Below are 21982 nucleotides of genomic sequence, written 5' to 3' on the forward strand. Positions count from 1 at the left end.
AGGAAAGCTTAATATGTCAAATGTTGTTGTTCCTAAATAACACAGGTTTTAAACTCCAGAGAACCTCGTGAGAGGGAGAGGTGAACTGTGATGAGTAACCTCAGAGTGCATACATGTAAAAAGGTTATGGGAACATTTGGGATTAGTTGGGTTCAAACTACCTGCATACTTACAAAGAGAAGAAACTGAAACCTTTTTACTGCGTGTAGCATTCAGAGATCCTCGTCAAAGTATTTGTTATTCACTAACTTTGGCCAACACTCTCAAATACCTAATAATGACTGTCATACCCCATTCTATATGGGAAACTGCTTGTACTCCCTCAAACTAGTTGTAGTTAAGTGTTCAATTTAGCTGTTATTAAGGCCTAAGGTGCTTCCAGGTCAGGAAAAGTGCTTTGAAAGGTTTTGAAGGAAGTTGTTCTGGTGTTATGCAATATGTCGCTTTATAAAGATCTATCCTCATAGTTCACAGGTCCACATTCACACTAGTATATGTCCCCTGTCACATCAGTATACTTAATTCTGATCATTCCCTGATATTTCACTTTATAAATCTTCCCCCTGTATACGATAGGACGCAATGGTGACCTTTCAAAAACCTTTATGTAAATATTGGTAAGTGTCCAAGTTCTATTTGGAGACTGACAATTGCACTTACATGCAGCTTTCAAGAGACTAGTATTGTCTTTATCTGTTTTAAACATGTTTATCATGTCTCCATGTTTAATGATGGCTGTTGATCTATGCCCTTTGCGTTTTTAGTTTTTTACGAAAAGCCTTATAGTTCCCTCTCCTTGGACTCGGCACGAAGGGAAACAAGTTTCACACTTCGACTCAACTAAATGTAAGTTTTTCAATCGTAAGTCTAGAAGATATGGTCTAGAATTATTTTACGTTGATATGTTCATGTATGGTCTCATATTTCATCTTCAGATCTAGTTGCTCACGACTGCTGACTACTTTCTTTCCACTTCACTGTACTATAATCCACTGTGGATTCCAGCCATTTCCCTGTTCCACTCACGTTTCCCGGGCTCTGAAGTGAAAGTGTGACGTCAATAAATATTGGTTTATGGTTCGTTGATACCTCAATTGGGCCAAATAAAATTAAGATGTGGCATTCCTAATTTAAAAGACTGACATTTTACAAGGTGCTGTAACTGCATGGATTTAAATTGACAAACGTGTGCTGAATATTTTTTTCCCCACTTCGGTGTTTTAGTGCATAAGTTCATTTGTAAAGTAGTAGAGGGAATAGGAAAAGTAATTCCCTAAGGTAAGGCTAGGCTGTTTGTTGAATATGTTTCAATAATATGAACAGGAAAAATGCTCTTTAATCAGAGACCACTTTTTATCTTGTCTGTGCCCATGACTGAGATATGGTAGACTACACAGTGACCAATAATGAGAGAAACCGATCAGAATGTCTTGATGTCAGGAAAAATGTTGTATGGAAGTATTGCAAAATTAATTCCTGCTATGATTTTTAGATAATCCCTTCTTCAAGACTGACACTTCTAGGGCAATTCAAAGAGTAGATAGTCTGGTGTAAAAAAAAAAAAAAAAAACGTTTTTTTTTTTTACAGATTTTATTGAATGCATTATCTTAAGCATGTCACAATTACTTATGCAATCGCCTTCCCCATCCATGAGTCGCTCCCACAATGCAAGAAAGAAGTCTGTCGTGGTTATGATTCGCTAGTCTTCCCTCTACATGGTGTAATAGACCCCTCAGGGTGTCTGGATACCTCGGGGTTTCCTTCAAAGGTAGGGTCGTCTAGGGTATTTTAGCGAACGGTCTTCACATACATTCTCAGTGCGTTGAGGGGGTTGGTGCAGGTGATTCCTCCTGTCCCCACCTCCCATTGACCATGCATGCAACTATGGTTGTAGCGCTTTTAGGCAGTCTACCAGTGCCTCTAGGCTTGTGCCACCTCCACAGTTAAGTTCACTCTCGGCCTCTAAGTAGTATTGCCGCCTTGTATCCATCCTACCTCTTGCTCCATTCGCCGTACAGCAATTTGAGGTCACCCTGGGCCTTCCAGTGTCTTGTGATTTCTCTTTGCCACTGCTAGATCCTGGAATCTACTTGTGACCTCTGTTGTAGAGGCATGTGGAAACCAGCTCAATATGCAGTGGCTAGTTGAAGAGGGAACCTCTGGAGAGGTCTGCTACTATTGTTGTGACCTCCTCTCAGTAAGCCGCCAACTGAGGGCAGCCCCATATCATGTGCTTAAGCGCAGTTTATCTCCCCCCCCAATCTCCTAATCTCAGGCATGCCGCAGCTACATTATGGTAGTATTTGTTAGTATGTCCAGGTGTAACGTATGCACTATGAAGGATGTAGTAATTAATCCATATAATTATGGCATTTCTGGATACCTTTGTACTCTTTCTAAAATGTTCGTCCTGTCCTTTTTGGGTATGGGAGACCCCCCCCCCCCCCCCCAAACCCTCCTCCTACAGCGGCTTCAGAGTTTTTGGGGCCAAAGTATGGCCCCCGTATTGCCCTATATAAGCATGGGCCTGCCGACAGTGGAACATATTGACGGGTTTTATGGGGTTGTTGCTCTGCCATACCAGTTTTCCAATGGTTACGACATGCTGTTGGCACTGCTCTGTATGGAAAGCTGAATTCCGATCAGAAGCCTTCAAATGGAAGGAGCTTGTAAGTATGTAACAAGTACCCCACTTTCGTTGCTACTGCTGCGGATCGTTTGACTATTCCCTCCCAGCTACCTCCATGGGGTAGCACTTTCAGCATCGAGATGGGCAGGTCAGGGGAGTATGGGATTTATATATGTTCTTTTTGTAAGCAATGGATTCAGCAGCGACGCATGACTACATTTTTGGGCGTCTCCTTCTGATGGTTGTACTGTTCTTAGTAGTTCTCCGTCAATCTATAGAGCTCTGGGACAATAGCCCCAATGCATGGTCCGGTAACGGTCTACCCACCAACCACTGCATGCATCATTGAAGTTGAGCTGCTCGATAGTGGGATTCAAACTCCATTCCTGCTAGTCCACTGTCACCCGATAGGCGCTGTAGTTAAAGTGCCACTCTCCTCCGGCCCGATACCCACACAAATGCCATCATCAGGGATTCTAATTCTCTGAATATTACCCTGGGCAACTGTACTATAAAGAAATACAACAGACTGGGGGAGGACGATCATCTTGAGTAAGGCCACCCTTCCTGCTACTGACAACTGGACCATCAGCCAGAACTCTGTGCTTTATCTTAGCGATCTAACGACTTGTCCCACATTCCTGTCTAGCAGATCCTTCCGGTCATAGAAATGTTTTACCCCAAGATAGGTTAGGCAGTGAAGTTCCCACCTCAACTCTCCCAGGACCTCTGGCAGGCAGCGATTCACTCTCATGGGGAATAGTCGGGCTTTCTACCAATTTACCTTGTAGGAAGCTGGCTCTGCATATACTATACCAAAGTAAGGTATAGTGTGCACAGAATCCAGTGGATCCCCAAAGGTAGGCAGAGGCTAAAGTAGATAATACCTTACTCTGCATTTGTGGTAGTATGGGCGAGCAGTAAGGCTTTTTCAGAGGGTAGTGTTAAGCATTTATTGTACACACTCAGCAAGAAATAATATCGCACACTCAAAGACTGAACTCGGACCAATTGGTTTGTATAAAAATATAGTTGTATTTTATTTTCTAGAACCTGGCCTGGTGCAGGTACGTATAATATTACTTTGTAAGAATTATGCATTGAAAAACCATTTGAATGCAACTGTATCGGGTACAGCTAAGTCCTTCACTTATAAATCAGTTTGAATTACTTTTCAGATTACTTTTCAAGTTACTATTCAGATTACTATTCAGATTACCCTTTTAAGTTACTTTTCTACTCCGTGTGATATGCCTAGATATCACACTGGGACGTTTCCCATATATAAGATAAGTCAGTTTTTGTACGTATGCAGTTTCTTAAGGTTTCATACAAACCAACTCCAGACTTAAAAGAATTTTATTTTCAAAGAAAAACAGTTAATTCAGTCCTATGGGAGTAAATTATATTGGTTTATAGTTAAGTACTTGCTTGTTGGAGTTGGGTTTCTGGGGTTAGAACCAGGGTTCCCCCAGGGTTGAGGATGCACTCTCAAAGCATCCTCAGCGGCACTAGGGCAGCTCAGTGGAGAGTGCCGAGGTCCAATATAAACCAATAGGAGATGGGGGGCATCCAGTTGGTGGCTGCTCACAAGCGGGCCACAAGGTTATGGGAGCAAAACTCCTGTTTTTAGGCTCTGGGTGAAGGGGGGTCCAATTTGGCACTCAAGGTGCACCCACAGCGGTACAGAGGCGGCTGGGTGCTGTTTTGGCATCAGGTACCCTGTTGGTTTCAATGGGGATTTTCCGGTTGCAACAAATACTGCAGGATCGGAGACTAACATCTTCTGGAGGCAACCACCGGTTAGAGAGGTAAGTTGGGATGCCGGAACACCATCGGTTGGGCCACTGAAGGTCGGGGGATGTCTGGTGCAGGGGTGTCTTTTGGCATCTGGTTCCTCTTAATGGACAAGATAGGGGATGCTCTAAGCCAGTGGTGAGGTTACAGGTGCATAAGCTCTGTACCCCTACAGTGTCTATGTCAATTCTTAGACATTGTAAGTGCAGTACTGACCTAAAGAGTATATGGTGCTGGGAGTTTGTCATTACGAACTCCACAGCACAATAATGGCTTTTCTGAAAACTGGGAAGTTTGGTATCAAACTTCTCAGCACATTAAACCCACACTGATGTCTGTGTGGGATTTGATGAACAATGCACTCAGATGGCATCTTGTAGATGCCCCCCTGAAAAAACGACCCAACTCTAGTATTCTGGATGAGTGGCTGATCTCCAGCTGCTACAGATGTGTTTCTGAACCCCTGGGTCGCGATCCTGACGCTCTCTGGGTCCTGAAACAAATCACATATCTGGATGAGGTGCCATGGCTCCTCCCCCAGGATGGGCAGGGTCCACGAAAAGGAAGCTTCAAAGGCTTGCCGCATTTGTGAGCTATCCAAACCATTTGCTGCTCCCAGCAACTGGTCAGCAACGGTTCTTACCCCCCACTTTGGGTGGCAGAATCAGTGGGAAAACCAAGTTAGGGGGAGAGGTGTGCCCATTTTTGCCAATCTCACCCTCAGATGGGGGAGGAAGTCATCCTGTGCCCTGAGCACCCCCCAACCTTTTGCTGACTGATACTGGTCATAACTGATTCTATGCTGAAAGAGACACTTAGAATACAGTGAAAACACCTACATACACTAGAGTACATTATGGGTTGGGGTACCCCTGTGATTGGCATGACCTACCCTATCAGACCCTAGTACATAACAGGGCAAGGGGGTTGAAACTACCTAGAAGTCCCTAATGGGTAATAGGGCATGGCAGTTTAGGGGCCAGCAGCCTTTTCCGCACTTGCATGTGTGCACTGCTGAAGCCTGAGGTAAAGTTAAAAGCAGCCCTGGGTGGCAGGACTGCTTTTAACTAGTAAATTGTGCCCAAACTCGACTGGATAACCTACAATGTTTTGGCATCTTAGGAACCCCCAGGGTCTCCCCTAGTTGTCCCAGGGGTGGGGGGGGGGGGTCAGATATTTATAAGGTGGACCCTTATAAAATTAGTTTTATATGCCCTGGGTTATGGAAAATTTCACATTTCACTCCCCACATTGTGATAATGTGCTGCCCAAATTCGACTTTGATGCTAGGAGCACTGCGGAGGGAGGATCTGCAATATTTCTACTGATTCAGAACCCCTAAAGTCTCCCCTAGTTGTTCCATGGGGTGCGGGTCCTGTAGATATAAGCGGAGTACATATAAAATGTTTCAGAAGCCCTGGTGCTGGAAAAATGGCCCAAGTCATTTTTCCCATTGCAAATCCCATGCCACATAGGGTGACACGGTAAGACGTTATTAACTAATAACTCCTGATAGGAGAATGCTAGAACGTCCATTCAAAGACTTCCCAGAATGGTAGTGATAAGTCCAACAATATCATATTGTTGAATTTCTCCTAAAATGTGCAGACAAGAAGCTATCAGACTTTCCTGTTTGAAGGTCCAGATTCCGCCTTCCAGTGGTCTGTCCTGATTGGTCAGGGTTAAGTGGACTAGCCAGGCTGCTTTGAAGAGGTGATAAAGAGCCCCTGGGGTTAACCAACTGTGCTGGGAGTGCAGTGTGCTGTTAAACAGGAATGCCAGAGCAGGGGGATGAGTCGTAAACCATGGTCTTCAAAGGAAAGGGGAAGGGCTCGGTGTCATTTACAACTCTACTCTTGACCCCAAGCAAGAGCTAGGCTTAAGGAAGGAATGAGCAGATGCAAGGGGAAGGGTCTGGGGAGATTAGCCATCCCAGGGGTGTGTTTAACCAGCTCTTCTCTCCCTGCTGAAAAATCAGCCATTATTAATTTGGAAGATTTGATGCACTCTGGGACAAAATAATGCCACACTCTACAGGATATGGTCATACCTTGGGGGGGGGGGGTTACCCTGTCCCCATTGGCCAGGAGTGACCTGCTTGACCCAGAGAACTTGGAAGAAGTATCTGAGAGGGGCAGAGCCTCTCAGATCTGCTGCTTGAAACACAAGAAAGCAAGACGGGCCATGCTGAGAAGTGTGATGTGCAATTTCTAAGGCCTGCCCTCTGAAGACTGTGTCATCTGGAACTACAGCCCTGTGGACTACCTTGCAGTAAAAGGACTAAAGAGTGGACTTCCTGCAAGCTACAGGATAACAGAGCTTATCTGGATCTTCACCATCAAGAATCCTCAACATGGCGAACTACCAGTGGATTTGTAAGGTGTTTAGTCTAAGTGGATTGTGGGAACTGAAGTCCTCAACTTTCAAGGACCATCTTGGAGCTTCAAAACCCTTGGAGTGAGTTTGAGAGTGAGTGAGTTTGAGACACTTTGGGACCCTTTGGGGAACTTCAGGAAGAAGTTCCAGAACTTGGGAGAACTTTGGAGCAACTTTGGAAAAAAGCTCTAGAAGGGGACCGACTCAACCTGGCCAGCCAAGCCGCCTGCCTTCAACCGCGAGCCGGCCAAGCCATCCAGGTTCGTCCCGCTGAAAGCTTTGCCGGTCCGACTTCCACAGTTTGAGCAGGAGTAGAAGATATCCGAGGCTGGCGAACCCTCACCAAATCCGGCATGGTGAAGAGCATCAAGGGACCCCCTGAGAAAAAGCTCCAGAAAAGTTTCTAAGTCAGAAGGTAAAACTTTGACCAGGTCCTACTGCGAGGTGTAGCCGCTCAGGGCTCCATTGCGGTTGGCAGAAACGTTTACTTGGACCCAGTCTACTGTGACCAGATGTCCCAATATGGAGCTATAGGTTTCTATGTGCTATATAATGCTAACTCTTTGAAAATTCATATCTCCAGACCCTTACATTGGATTTTTGTCATTTTGGTGTCATATTTCCTATTTTTATAAATTGGTGTTGGATTTTGTATTGGGCATTGTCGCTTAATTATGTACTGAATTGGTGTTTTTAAATGCTTTACATACCTGTCTTTGAAGTTAAGCCTGCCTGCTCGCAGCCAAGCTACCAAGGGTTGAGCATGGGAATAATTTTCTAAGACCTATGTACTGTGTTAGTGGCCTTATTGCTAGTGGCAGACCTACATTTGTCCCTACCAATAATCCACTTTCAAACAGTCCCGACTTGTACCTATCTGTAACGCCCCTAAAGGTGGTATTAAGGGGCAACCCCGAACCTTGCCTCCCCAGACAAGAGAGATGAAGGACCGAAGAAGCTCTAGTGGCCCAACACCACAAGGAGTTCTCCCCGGCGATCCTGGCCTGGGATCTGGTGATCCCTGACCTACCGTGAGTCTCTTACCGACACCTGCAGCCCCTTTCTGTAACATTCCCATGACTGCGACTGGAGCCGGTAAGAAAAACCTGATGCTTAAAGACACCTGACTTCTCACAGCCTTGGGTGTCCCAACCAATGGTGTCCCAGCATCCCCAGGTATGCCAACTTACCTCTTCAAACGGTGGTCGCCTCCAGAAGATCTTCGTCCCAAGCCTGCAGTATTTGTTGCAACCAGATAATCCAAAACCAGAACAAAAGGGGGGAGTAGAGAGGTACCACTCAGCATGAGTGGTGGAGGTGGATACGTCCTCCCAAGCTTTAGTCAATAAACATAGTGATCCACCCATAAGTATACGTGTATGCCAGGATCTCCCAGAACATAAGACCCCACAGTGGTGGAGAGTATACACTAGTTGTTAAAATACCCCTCACACACCAAAAGGGCCCTTGGTGTCATGCTTCATCATAGGGGTCTTCTACGGGACGGGGCGTGCTACGACCTGCGTGGGAGCACTGTTATGAGACAACTATGTGTAATGTAGGGGTGAATGGAAGGGTCTGGAGTGAATGGAAATAGTGAAATAAAAAATACCTGGCTCGTCGGTCTAGAAAACTTTAATATACCTATGAGCTGGTATTATTAAAAGGTGGGGGGGAGGAGGTGTATGTGCCTCAATGAGCTGTGCCTCCTATGTCTGCCGACATGTTTCGAAGCTTGTTTCGAAGCTCCCCAGGCTTCTTCTTCAGGACCTTAAGGATCCCTCCCTAAACTCAGTGGCATGTGATAACGTGAAGGACTAGTTACTAGAAAATATAAAGTCTATGATGCCTCAATGGGTCCTTATTGTCAATATACCTGCAAAAAAACACAAAAAGGGGAGAAAAAAGCATATAATCGCTGCTAGATGTTCAATCCATCGTGAGCATTCAGTGACCTGCAACGAAGTGATATAATAATCTCCTTTTATCATTAGTTAAATACTGTGACGTGTCTTAGTGCGACGTAAGACAGGTGAAAGTACAATGACAAAAAACAAAACGCACATAAAACCTAAAGCACACACTATGCAAAAGGGACCCCAATCCCTAGGTTCATAATGTCCAACGTCTATATTCTGGTCATTATTTTGTGGTAGGACATCAAAGGTAAACATACTTTAACTTCGCAAAATAGAAAGCATCATGAGCCTGTTGATCGGGTGGTTGGAGTGCCTGATAGGCTATCTAAAGGGAGGAAAAAGAGATAGAAGGGGGGTTTCCCTATCGGCTATGCTGTACTTACGACTCCCGGGTACACTGCCCTGTTTGACGCACCCTCCCCGATCGGCTCCGTTGGTACGAATGAGTCTGGAGCGGGGTTCGTTTTAAATACCGGAGCCAACCGGAATTGTTAATGGCGATGGCGCGAAAGCAAAACAGGGCGCACCTGTGTGTGGCGTGAGGCCGATGTTCCGCTAGCTCTGCCCTAAGTGACCCGGAACCGGAAGTGTCCGGATCCAGGTAACAAGAGGGCATCGGAAAGAAATCAAAGATGGTTCTAGCCGAGAGTGTAAAGATGGTAACACTGTTGGGAAAGGAAACTAACAATAAAAATAACAATCAAAAAAGATCTGATTGTGGCAGTGCCGGATTTGTTATAGCTGCTGCCGTCAACGACCCGAAACCAGAGAAGTCCTGACGTGAGTCACGTGAGGGCGCCATAGTGGTCAAGGTATATATAAGGAAGTATAGGTGCGCTACTCTGCGGTTGTCGTACCAAACACCACCTGTAGTGTTAGTAGTTATATCGGAAGTCTTCCGATATCTAGAAAAGACTGCCAATAAAAATAAAATTAAATAAAAAAGTAGAGAAGAAAGGGACAGGTTGTCCCACAAATTGGGGCAGGCGGGGAGTGAAAAAATAGTGCCTTCAAAAGAAATGTTTTGTCCTCGATATATAAATCATATCCATATTCACTGCTCAGTGCTCCCGTTTCCCTCATGGAGGGGGGAGTGATGTAGATTGTGCCATATTTGTATACATATCTTATTGTCTGTATTCCCATATCAATACAAATGTTCATGGTGGTATGGCCCATCGATGGCTGTGTCGAATCTGGGTCTGAATGGACAATACATTTATTACCTAAATAAGCACACATGGTGTGGTCTGTGAATAAGGCAGTATTGAGGGGGTCCATCGGAGTGTGTGAACTCGTATCGACACCATCCGAACCATAGGTCAACCAACCATACAACATGGATAGCAGTCAGAATGGAGTATTATCTTTCTAGTGTCACAGGTTCATTTCTGATTCATAGGTGGAACTGACTCCATGGATAGGATCTCATCAAGTCCCTGGATGTGTGTTCCCAGACGGAACACCCACCGTTGTTCTTTTTCAAAAAGACCATTTCCTCCTTCCAGTCGCTCGATTACTGTCCACTGCAGGTCTTCCACTCCATGTGTTGTGGTTAAGTAATGGTTGGACATCTTCGTTGTGCTCCTCCCACATCTGATATTACTTCTGTGTTCCCCAATACGTATTTTCACTGGTCTTGTAGTCATACCTACATATTCCAAACCACAGGGGCAAGTGATTAGATACACAACATTCTTGCTGTTACAGTTGGTAAAGCTTCTCTGGTCCCATTCATTGCCATTTCTGAACTTGATATGGGTACTTCTACTTGTAAGATGACAAGTACTACAACTACCGCATGGTTAATGTCCTTGAACAGGGAGTAGTATACCTTCTGGTATACTTCTTGGTATCTTCCTTGGTCTTGTGCGGAAGTCCCACCTTTGGGGCGCCATCTTCAGATTCTTTTTTACGCCGTTGGGTCTGGATTGTCATCGAGAAGCTCCAGAGTTTTAGACGAAGGAAGAAGGAGAATACGCGAGTTTCATCGAAGGAGAACTTTTAGAAGACTACAGAGAGAAAGGTATTACAGCCGGGACGACGACGAAGGAGGGGATCCTCGAAACTCTTCGACGCCCATAGGAAGATGCGCACTCAGAGGCTCTGAGCGCAATGGACAAGACACCATTTAAGTTCTGCCCTAACTGCCACCACAAGTACGCGCAGAAGGACCAACATCCGGTCTGCAACCTTTGCCTGCCATTCGACCACGAGAGCAAGGACTGCAACGCCTGTTCCGCTTTCTCGCCGAAAACTCTCCGGGTGAGAACGTCAGAGGAGAGCCAACTTCAGCATGGAAGGCAAGGGTAAGGCCCCGTCACTGTACGATCTGGGCCTCTCCACCGACGTTTAAGACCACATCGCCGAGAGACCTGATGTCTTCACGGTCGCAGAGACCGATAAGAAAACTCCTGACGAGGTAAGAGACACGTAGAGTAAAAAACCACCAAAAGGGCCCCGAAAATCGGAAGGTGACTCTCGAAAAAAAGAGTCAAATCCTCGAAGGAAACACCGGCGCCGAAAATTTCGACGTCCGCCGGTGGTTCAAAAGGACAAAAGGCCGAGCGGATGCTTCGAGAAGGACTCCCTGGTGCCGAAGACCGCCGAGAGACAGAGTTCGTCGAAACAGACCCACGAGGTGGGACGTTCGGCGATGAAAGACAAGGCCGCGTCGACGCAAGCTCCGTCGAAGAGACCTGCGGTCGACGCCGAGCACATCTCAAGCATGGAAAAGAAAAAGAGAAGGCTCGAGGCGGAGATGGATAGCATCCTTCAGAGGAAGAAGGAGTTCGACGAAAGAATGAAACAATTCAAAATCCCAACGGTCCCATCGACTGATGTCGTTGAGATCGAGGAACAGGGAGATTTCCACGCCGAAGAGCAGTCGAGAGGTCCTGAAGAGGAGGAAGAAGGCCCCTACTATGAGGGAGAAGATGATGAAGAGGATCAGCAGTCGTTCTACGGCTCGGCGCCGTCGACGACTCAGGAGCTGGAATGGTAGGACATCGATGCCGAAAATCCCGAAGAGCCCGTGGACTCGTATCCTTCGAGGCCTTCGCCGCCAGACGACATCGGGGCTTACAACATGGTCGTCAAGAGTGCTGCAGCAGCCTTTGGTGTGAAATTGGACGAGGAGAAGCCGAAAGCAGACTTCCTGCTCGAAACTCTGCTCCCCATCCAGACGAGGAGCCAGTTCCTCCCCATGCTCCAAAGCGTGATGAACCAAGGGAAGGAGGCATTTAAGGACCCGGGAACATGCCGGTCCATCACACCCAGAACGGAAAAGAAGTACAAGCACTCCTCGCAGGATCCTCCTTACATCAAGGGATCGGTCACTGCCGACTCTATCATTGCTTCCACGGCCAGGAAAAGAGCCAATGTGCCGGCGACCTCGGGCCCACCTCCTGATAAGGAGAGCAGAAGGATGGACCTCACTGGAAGGAAGGTAGAAAAACGCCGCAATGCACTGGCGCATGGCAAACTCAAACGCGATACTGAACAGACACCAGTACCAGCATTGGGATGAGATGGGGGAACTAGTCAAGCATCTCCCAGAAGAGTACCGTCAAAGGGCTTCCTATCTAGTGGAGGAAGGGAAGAATATCGCCAACTCGTGCATCAAGACTGCATTGGACGGGGCGGAAACTTCGAGCAGACTGATGGCCATAGGGATCACTGAAAGGAGACAGGCTTGGCTCAAATTCTGGATTCAAGCAGGAAGTCAAGAATAACATACTGAACACCCCTTTCAACGGTGAAACGCTGTTCGGGGAAACTGTGGACGAGAAGCTCACCCAACTGAAAAAGGAAAATGAGACAGCAAGATCCATGGGGGCCCTGCAATTCAGAGGGATGCGAAGAGGCACCCCAAATCGGAGACCCTACGGAAGGGGAGGAATCCAGCAGGGTACGTCGCACCAGACATTCCAGCAAGGGCAGCAGGGTGGCAGTCACAGCCAGCAGGGACAGCAGAAGCCGAACTGGCCGTACCAGCCTCGAGGCCAGTCCTTTCGCGGGAGGGGAAACTGACGTGGCCAAAGGAGGAGAGGGGGAGACCAACCCTCATCTAAGTGACTACACACGCAAAAAGACGCTCACCCCCAGCATACCCCAAAGGGTGAAGCGCAATGTAAGAACACCAAGGGGGTTACACAAAACAAGCGCCTATGAACATGCAACACCGGTAGGCTGAAGACTGGGCCTCTACCTGCAACAATGGCAACAAATCACCTCCGACAAATGGGTTCTCAACGTCCGACAGCACGGATACTGCATAGAGTTAGAGAAAAGGCCTCCAAATAAGAAACCAAAGAGAAGACAGCGCTCGGGGTCAAGAGCTCGCTCAACTCGGGGAGGAGACACTTCAACTACTGAAAAAGAGGGCCATAGAACCGGTGCCATGCAGAGAAAGGAACAAGGGAGTGTACTCAAATTACTTCCTGGTACCAAAGGTGGACGAATCACTAAGACCCATCCTGGACCTAAGATTCCTAAACAAATTCATAAAGACGCAAAAATTCAAAATGACATCACTACAAGAAGTGCTACCCCAAATGCGAGGCGGAGACTTCATGTCCACCGTGGATCTCAAAGACGCCTACCTGCACATCCCAATGAACAGACACAAAAACCTGTTAAGGTTCAACATCAACCAGGATCATTATCAGTTTACAACCCTGGCATTCGGTCTAAAGTCCGCCCCAAGGGTTTTCACAAAATGCCTTGCAGCAGTAGCAGCGTACCTACGAAGGGAAGGGATTCATGTGTATCCTTACCTAGACGACTGGCTAATCAAAGCAAGCACTCGCGACAAGTGCGAGGAGCACACAGAACGGGTGACGAGAACAGTAACGAACCTGGGGTTCTCGATACACTGGGGGAAGTCATTGATGGAACCAGAACAGGTGAAGATCTTCCTGGGGGCGAAGATCAACACCATAGACGGAACGGTCATGCCCAGCGACAGAAGAACAATGGCCCTGCTGAACGAGACTCGTCTCTACCAGAAGGGGCGAGTTCTGACAGTGAGAACAGTGAGCAAGATCATGGGGATGATGGCGTCATGCATCCACCTAGTCTCCAATGTACGGCTTCACATGAGACCATTCCAAGAATGGCTGCAACAGCAATGGCCACAAGCAAGCAGGAGTTGGGAGGATCTAGTGGTTGTTACGCACGCAGTGCAGGAGGAGATAGCATGGTGGAACAGGGAGAACTTAACTACAGGAAAGACCTTGATACCACCAAACCCAACTGTGACCATCACCAGGGACGCATCACAAATAGGATAGGGAGCACACATGAACAAACTCTGGGTGAGGGGTCTGTGGACTCCGGCAGATGCGATCAGACACATCAATTACCTGGAATTGAAGACTGTCCTGCTAGCCCTGAAGGCCTTCCAGAAGCAGCTATACAACCAGAAAGTGTGGATACAGACGGACAATACTACTACCATGTTCTATATCAACAAGCAAGGAGGGACACAATCGTTCCCCCTTTCCACTCTGGCACAGGAGATTTGGAGATGGGCCATCCCACTCAAGATAGACCTGCTGGCCATACACCTACCAGGGAAGGACAATGTGGAGGCAGACCGGCTCAGCAGACAGACATCGGCATCCCACGAGTGGGAGCTCAATGGACCGGAAACGCAGAGGCTATTCCAAAGGTGGGGAACACCGACAATAGACCTGTTTGCAACACTCCTGAATGCAAAATGCCAAAACTTCGCATCCAGACAACCAGAACGGCAATCGCAAGGGAATGCCCTATGGATAAGTTGGTCAAAGACATTTGCCTGCGCTTTTCCACCGATACCGCTGTTACACAGGGTGCTCGACTAGTGCAGGACCAGCAACATGACACTGATCCTAGTGGCACCACAGTGGGCAAGGCAGACATGGTTCTCTCAAATAGTGGAAATGGCACAAGGCACTCCTCACAAATTCACAAGAAGAAAGGACCCGCTCTCCATGCAGAACGGAGAGGTCCTGCATCCAGAGCCAGAGAGCCTCAGCCTGGCGGCATGGCTCCTGAAGACTTAGAGTTTGCGCACCTGAACCTACCTCCAAGCACTATGCGAGTGCTGCGGGAGGCAAGGAGACCTACAACACGAAAATGCTATGGGGAGAAATGGAAAAGGTTCACAATATGGTGCAGCAGAAATAAACTACTGAATAAAATGACAACCGAGTCAACGGTGCTTAGATATCTCTCACACCTACTAAAAAGTAATCTATGCTCATCCTCCCTAAGGGTACACCTAGCGGCAATCGTAGCTTACACACGAGGGGAGAGAGGAGGAAGTCTCTTTAAGTCACAGGTAGTAAAGAGGTTCCTGGAGGGGGCGAAAAGAATTGCGCCACCAAAGAGGATGCCGCCGCCGGCATGGAACCCCAACGTGGTCCTAACCGAGCTTATGAAGGCGCCGTTTGAGCCCATCCGCAAGGCCACGCTGCAAATGCTGACAATGAAAACAGCCTTCCTGGTAGCGATAACCTTGCTGCGCAGAGAGCGAGCTGCAAGCACTGACACTGCAAGAGCCCTACATCCAGATACACAAGGATAGGGCGGTTCTAAGAACGGACCCACACTTCATGCCTAAGGTGGTGTCGACATTCCATATGAACCAGACAATTCAGATACCGAGTTTCTTTCAAAAACCCACAACAAGAGCAGGAAGGGCACTGCACACTCTAGACGCTAGAAGGGCAGTGATGCACTACATTGAGAGGACCAAAGAGCACAGGAAGACCAAGCAGCTCTTTGTCTCCTTTGCAACTAGTTTCCTGGGTAGACCCGTGACAAAAGCCACCATTGCACGATGGATCGCACTGACAATACAATTCTGCCACAGACAGGCAGGGCAGGAGCTATCGGATGGACCACAAGCACACTCCACAAGGAAGAAGGGAGCAACTATTGCCTTTCTGGCAAATACGCCCATTCGAGACATATGCCTGGTGGCAACATGGGCTTCAGTGCACACGTTCACTAAGCACTATTGCGTGGACATACAGATGAACAAGGAAGCACAAGTAGGACAGAAGGTGCTTCAACACATATTCAACAGCCAACACTCATCTACCACCCAGCCGCCACAAAGATAACAAACCGCTACAAAGTCTATGCACCGCATAGTGAATCCAGAAAGATTCACGCTGCAAAACGAATAGTTTCTTACCTGTCGGTGTAGTTTTGCAGCTTGAAGATCTTTCTGGATTCACTAGCGAACCCACCCACCTCCGCCAGGAAGATGAGGATGGAGAAAGAGGTGGAAGGACAAGGAAGAACAGAATAATTGAAATACTAAAGGAAAGTGGAAAAGGAAAATTAAGAGCGCCTAGGGTCAAAAAAAAAAAGGGGGGGGGAAAAGAACCCGAAGATGGCGCCCCAAAGGTGGGACTTCCGCAGGAAGCACGACGACGTCACGAGAGGTGCACCAAATGGTGGGACGTCGACGCCCAACTGGGCTACAAAAAACAAGACTACGAATCCGGACCCAACCACCAGATCGCGGAATAATGCACAGCATAGTGAATCCAGAAAGATCTTCAAGCTGCAGAACTACACCGACAGGTAAACTATTCGTTTCGCGTTGTTGAGGTTGCAACTGTTTAAGAGGCGCCAGTGTTTGTTCACAATTTTCGTGATTTGATTTGAATGTGTGTTGTATGTAGTAACACATATGGGCCTCTCTTCAATTCGTGTGTCCACTCTATCCTCCAATAGGGCTTCCCTGTTATTTCTTGCCCTCTTCAAGGCTTTGTCAATTCTCTTCTCTGGGTAGTTTCGTTTAACTAGTTTGGTACGTAAATCACTAGCTTGTTTCTTGAAAATCTTGCAGTTCGGTACAGTTCCTCCGGAGGCGGAGGAACTGTCCGTAAGGTAGGTTCTCTCTCAAATGGTGTGGATGCAAACTATTAAATAGGAAGAGGCAGGTTTTTGCAGTTGCCTTGAAATGTGTTGTGTACCTGCCTCCGGATAGATATTGAGATCCAAAAAAAACAAATTCTCACGTGATGTATGTGTAAATTTGAGAAATGCATTCTGTTGGTTAAGCCATGACATGAAGGATTCGGTTGAATCCGTATCGCCTTCCCATACTACCAGGACATCGTCGATGTACCTTTTCTAGACCTTGATATGCTGAAGGTAAGGGTTCATGTCATTCAGAATGTTGTTTTCTTCCAGACGGTGGACATAGAGGCCCGCCAGACTAGGAGCGAAGGTACTTCCCATGCTGGTCCCATGTCTTTGTTCATAAAATTTATCGGCGTACATGAAGTTCTTAGTAAGTGCCAATGAGATACATTCCATCACTACACTACGAGGTGTTTGATACCCCCAACTCGTAGTGAACAATACTTCTTCAATAATAGCCATGGTTTCAGCATGGGGAAGGCTGGTGTACAGACTCTACACATCGAGTCCCATAAGGAGGTTCTTTGTGGGGTCAAAATCGATATCCTTCAGTAGTTGCAAAACTGCCTTGGTGTCTCGTAAATAGGTACTCGTTGCCTGCACCAACGGACGGAGGAATGCGTCCGCGAATTTGGATAGAGGTTCCAGGATAGAGTTTATCCCAGAAACTATTGGTCGTCCAGGGGGATGGTCAAGGTTTGTATGGATCTTTGGTATGGTATAAAAATAAGGGACCCTCGGACACTTATTAATAAGGAATTCGGCCTCTTTTTTAGAGACCCAATCTTGGGCTACTGCCTCTTCCACCATTGAGGTGATCCTCACCCTAATTGATTCTGTGGGGTCATCGTGTAGAATACCATAGTTCCTACGGTCTTCCAGGAGTTTTCTGCATTCACTGTCGTAGTTCTCTGCTGTTTGCAGTACAATTGCTCCTCCCTTGTCCGCGGGTTTTATTACGATGTCTTGTTCATAGACATTTGGCGTATTGCCTCTTTTTCTTCCCTAGATGTGTTCTGGAAGGTCGCATCATTCTGTACTGAAAAACCCTGGATTTCCCCCTTCACTGCCTTCTCAAAGGCCAGGAGTTCCACAGGGAGTGTGGAATCAGGAGGGACGAAGGTAGACTTGTTACGTAGGCCTGTGTCTCTATTGTCCATCTCTATTGGTTCGTCTTTGAAGAATACTTTGAGTTTCAGTTTGCGAATGAACTCTGTCATTTCTGTGCACTTTTTGAATTTATCAAAACGGTTCGTAGGTATGAAACCCAGTCCTTTCTCAAGGACCCTGTTCTGTGTAGGTGTTAAAGTTTGGTTGGTCAGATTTACCACCAAATTCACTTCCGGCTGGTCGATGGTAGGGAGGGCGTGCTGCTGGTCATGCTCCTGGTTGAAACTCGAGGGGTTTCGACTTCTGGTGTGGACCAATGGACGTTGTAGGCCCCTCTGTTCCGACCCCTTTGCGGTCCCTGGCGTGCCCCTAAAAAAGGAGGTGGGGGCTGGTAGTTGTAATCTTATTCTTGTGGGGGTGGTATCCATTGTGGGAAAGGTCCACCCATGGGGGTGGGCCGTACATGTAGGCGGGGTACGATGGTGGTCCTTGATGGGCATTCCATCCCCTCCCTCTGGGGTAGAAAGGTCGCCGACTTTGGTTGCCCCTTCCCCTGTTGTAACGTCTGCCACTTCCCCTACTTGAATTTGAATTATCAGAGCCTGTATCAGAGGTATCCCCGTCAGAGTTGTAGTCCTGATTCTTTGCGACAGTCATCTCGTGTGTAAGGGTATACATGTTCATGACTAAAGCATGCCGTATCCTTTTTTAGCTTATTGTACTTACTCTGTTTGAGAGTCATCTCAAACTCAGTAATTTCTTGATTAAGTTCCTCGAGCCGTTTTTTGAGGACACTAGGAGAAATATAGGCTTTAAGTTGTACTTCCAAGTTCTGAATGTCAATCTTCAGTTCTTGTGTGAGTCTAGTGGCTGTTTTTATAATGAGGACCAACCAATCCCGGGTACAGTGCCATGATATTAGTGACCAGTCACGTTTGAAAACCTTGTCTTGTTGGAAAATATAAGGTTCATTGCGAACTATCAGGCCCTGGGGGGCCGCATTGGCCCGTAGGTACTCTGTCATTAGTAATCCATGGAGAGCAGTTTTTATTTGAGTCTCTCAGATTGGCTAATTCATCCCAGTCTGCATTGTTTGGACCGGGGTCGGTGTTACTTAACCCCTCAAAGGGGTTAATTGCTGCCAAGATCCTCTCCACTTCATCTTCTGCAAAGGTCAGGCCAATGTTTTCTGCCATTTTATGTAGTTGTTAGGTTGTTGTAGTCTGACTTGAAAAGTGTGTGTGCTTTAGAAGTGTGTTTCGGAAAGAGAATGGGCAAGGGTAAATTATCCCTGTCAAGCTATATATACAATACTCTAAATAAAGTATTGGGACCAGACATCCTGGAGGAAAAAGGGAAGACTCCCACAGCTGCGCGCTGTCTATATTTCCTCCCTTTAGATAGCCTATCAGGCACTCCAACCACCCGATCAACAGGCTCATGATGCTTTCCATTTTGCGAAGTTCAAGTATGTTTACCTTTTTGATGTCCTACCACAAAATAATGACCAGAATATAGACGTTGGACATTATGAACCTAGGGATTGGTGTCCCTTTTGCATAGTGTGTGCTTTATGTTTTATGTGGGTTTTGTTTTTTGTCATTGTACTTTCACCTGTCTTGCGTCGCACTAAGACACGTCACAGTATTTAACTAATGATAAAAGGAGATTATTATATCACTTCGTTGCAGGTCACTGAATGCTCACGATGGATTGAACATCTAGCAGCGATTATATGCTTTTTTTTTTTCTCCCCTTTTTGTGTTTTTTTGCAGGTATATTGACCGCAAGGACCCATTAAGGCATCATATACTTTATATTTTCTAGTAACTAGTCCTTCACGTTATCACACGCTACTGTGAGTTTAGGGAGGGATCCTTAAGGTCCTGAAGAAGAAGCCTGGGGAGCTTCGAAACATGTCGGCAGACATAGGAGGCACAGCTCCCCCCCCCCCCCCCAGCTCATAGGTATATTAAAGTTTTCTAGACCGACGAGCCAGGTATTTTTTATCTCCCCATTTCCATTCACTCCAGACCCTTCCTCTCACCCCTACCTTACACATAGTTGTCTCATAACCGTGCTCCCACACACACACGTAGGACGTAGCATGCCCCGTCCCGTAGAGGGGCGGGAAGACCCCTATGATGAGGCATGACACCAAGGGCCCTTTTGGTGTGTGAGGGGTATTTTAACAACTAGTGTACACTCTCCACCACTGTGGGGGTCTTGTACTTTGTTCTGGGAGATCCTGGCATACACGTATACTTATGGGTGGATCACTATGTTTATTGGCAACCAGATAATCCCCATTTAAATCAACAGGTAACCAGACGCCAAACCAGCACCCTGTTCCCGACTGCCCCTGTGGGTGCACTTTCTGTTCTAAATCTGATTTCTCCCCCCCCCCCCTGCCCTGAGCCTAACACCAGGTGCTTTGGCGTGCCCGTGAGCAGCCACCAACTGGAGGCCCCTTATCCCTCATTGGATAAGATTGGGCCTCAGCACTCTGCACCGAGCCGCCCTAGTGCCGCTGAGGGTGCTTTGAGAGTGCATCCTTGACCCTGGGGGAACCCTGGTTCTAACACCAGAAACCCAACTCCCACAACCAAGTACTTATTGTAAACCGATAACTCCATTTCCTCCAATAGGATTGCATTGACTGATTTTCTTTGAAAATTCTTTTAAGTGTGGAGTTGGTTTGTATGAAACCTTGAAAAATTGCAAATGTACAAAAACTGAATTTCTTACCTTTTTATCTAGGAAATGTTAGTGAGATCTAGGCATATCACACTGAGAAGAAAATAACTTTAAAAGTAATCTAAAAAGTAACGTGCAAAGTACTCTCAGAGCCGTGGATGACTTGGAGCCATCTCACATTGAATGCTTCCAAAACGGATATACTCGCGTGCGGCGATTGGAAACATTATGACCCGCTTGCCGCCTGGCGAACTGGGATCAATGCCTAAAATATCGAAAGAAGTAAGAAACCTCTGAATGACCATGGACTCCAAGCTGTCAATGAATGCCCAAGTGGACAAACTAGCAAGATCAAGCTTTGTCACTATAAAAACACTGCGACGAATTTTCCCTCATTTGGGATTTGCCCACAAAGTCCAAGCTACCATCTCCCTTGTTCTGTCCAAACTATATTACGCCAATAGCTTCTACCACGGATCACCTTTAACGACCATGAAAAGACTACAACGGATTCAAAACTCAGCTGCCAGCCTACTCTTGCATATCAAACCGCAAGACCACTCATCACCTGCCTTGAAAGCCCTGCATTGGTTACCGACTCCCAGAAGATCCACGGTCAAGCTACTTTGTATCGCCCACAAAGCAATACATGGAATGGGACTGCTCTTCATCAGGAATAAAATCACCAAACACATTCAGCAAAGGAACCTCCTCTAAAGGGGCATCTCATCTCAAAATCCCAAGATGCAAGAAAAAACCATGAGTGGCACATCCTTCTCTGTTCAAACAGCCAAACTATGGAACTCTTTACCCCCAACATAAGATCCACGACAACCACCTTACTTGCAGAGAACTACTCAAGAATTTGCTCTTCCCCACACAAGCACCATACACAAACAGAAATTCACAGCATATCCCTCTGTATATAAGCATTTATTTTCACTATAGATATGTACCTATCTTTGTGTATAGCTTTGTAAAAACATGTAGAATAATTGTTAAAAAATAAAATCATCTTTGGTCTACATGTACTTGCTTCCATTGTGCATCTATGTACCTCCATGTACTTGGATCTGTGTGTTGCTTTTCTCCTGAAAAAGCATATCCAATGCACTACACTATTTCTCATCATGTACCTCCATCAATATGGCGGTGGTGCAGGGCATTCATTGGTATAAATTAGAAATTGCACCAAATTTGGGTCTTGCTTCACGAAGAAAGCAATATATATATATATATATATATATATATATATTCCCCCGTTATAGTTAGTGCAGGCAACTATAACTCACGCGACCGCAATCCTCTGCTGATGCTAATACTGTATTTAGACACTTATATGCCCATGTCTTCTTCCATACATTTTTAGCTATACATATATTACAAATATTTTTTTTTCATAAAGACACATATGTCATCAGCAGAAGATTGCGGTCGCGTGAGTTATAGTTGCCTGCACTAACTATAACGGGGGAATTTCACTGGTTTTTTATCAGTAAAATTTCCACTAACTATAACATGTGT

General features: G+C 46.5%; 1 protein-coding gene across 1 annotated transcript in view; it reads left to right on the top strand.

Annotated features, from left to right (window-relative positions):
* The window catches only part of BORA (BORA aurora kinase A activator), a 380772-nt gene that overhangs the window by 154508 nt on the left and 204282 nt on the right, over nucleotides 1-21982 (top strand). Inside the window, exon 5 of the mRNA XM_085621999.1 lies at nucleotides 765-846. Within this exon, the coding sequence (XP_085478125.1) occupies nucleotides 765-846 (82 nt within the window). The remainder of the gene's footprint in view (nucleotides 1-764; nucleotides 847-21982) is intronic.

This window comes from Triturus cristatus, chromosome 8 (genome assembly GCF_964204655.1).
Source record: "Triturus cristatus chromosome 8, aTriCri1.1, whole genome shotgun sequence".
NCBI lineage: Eukaryota > Metazoa > Chordata > Amphibia > Caudata > Salamandridae > Triturus > Triturus cristatus.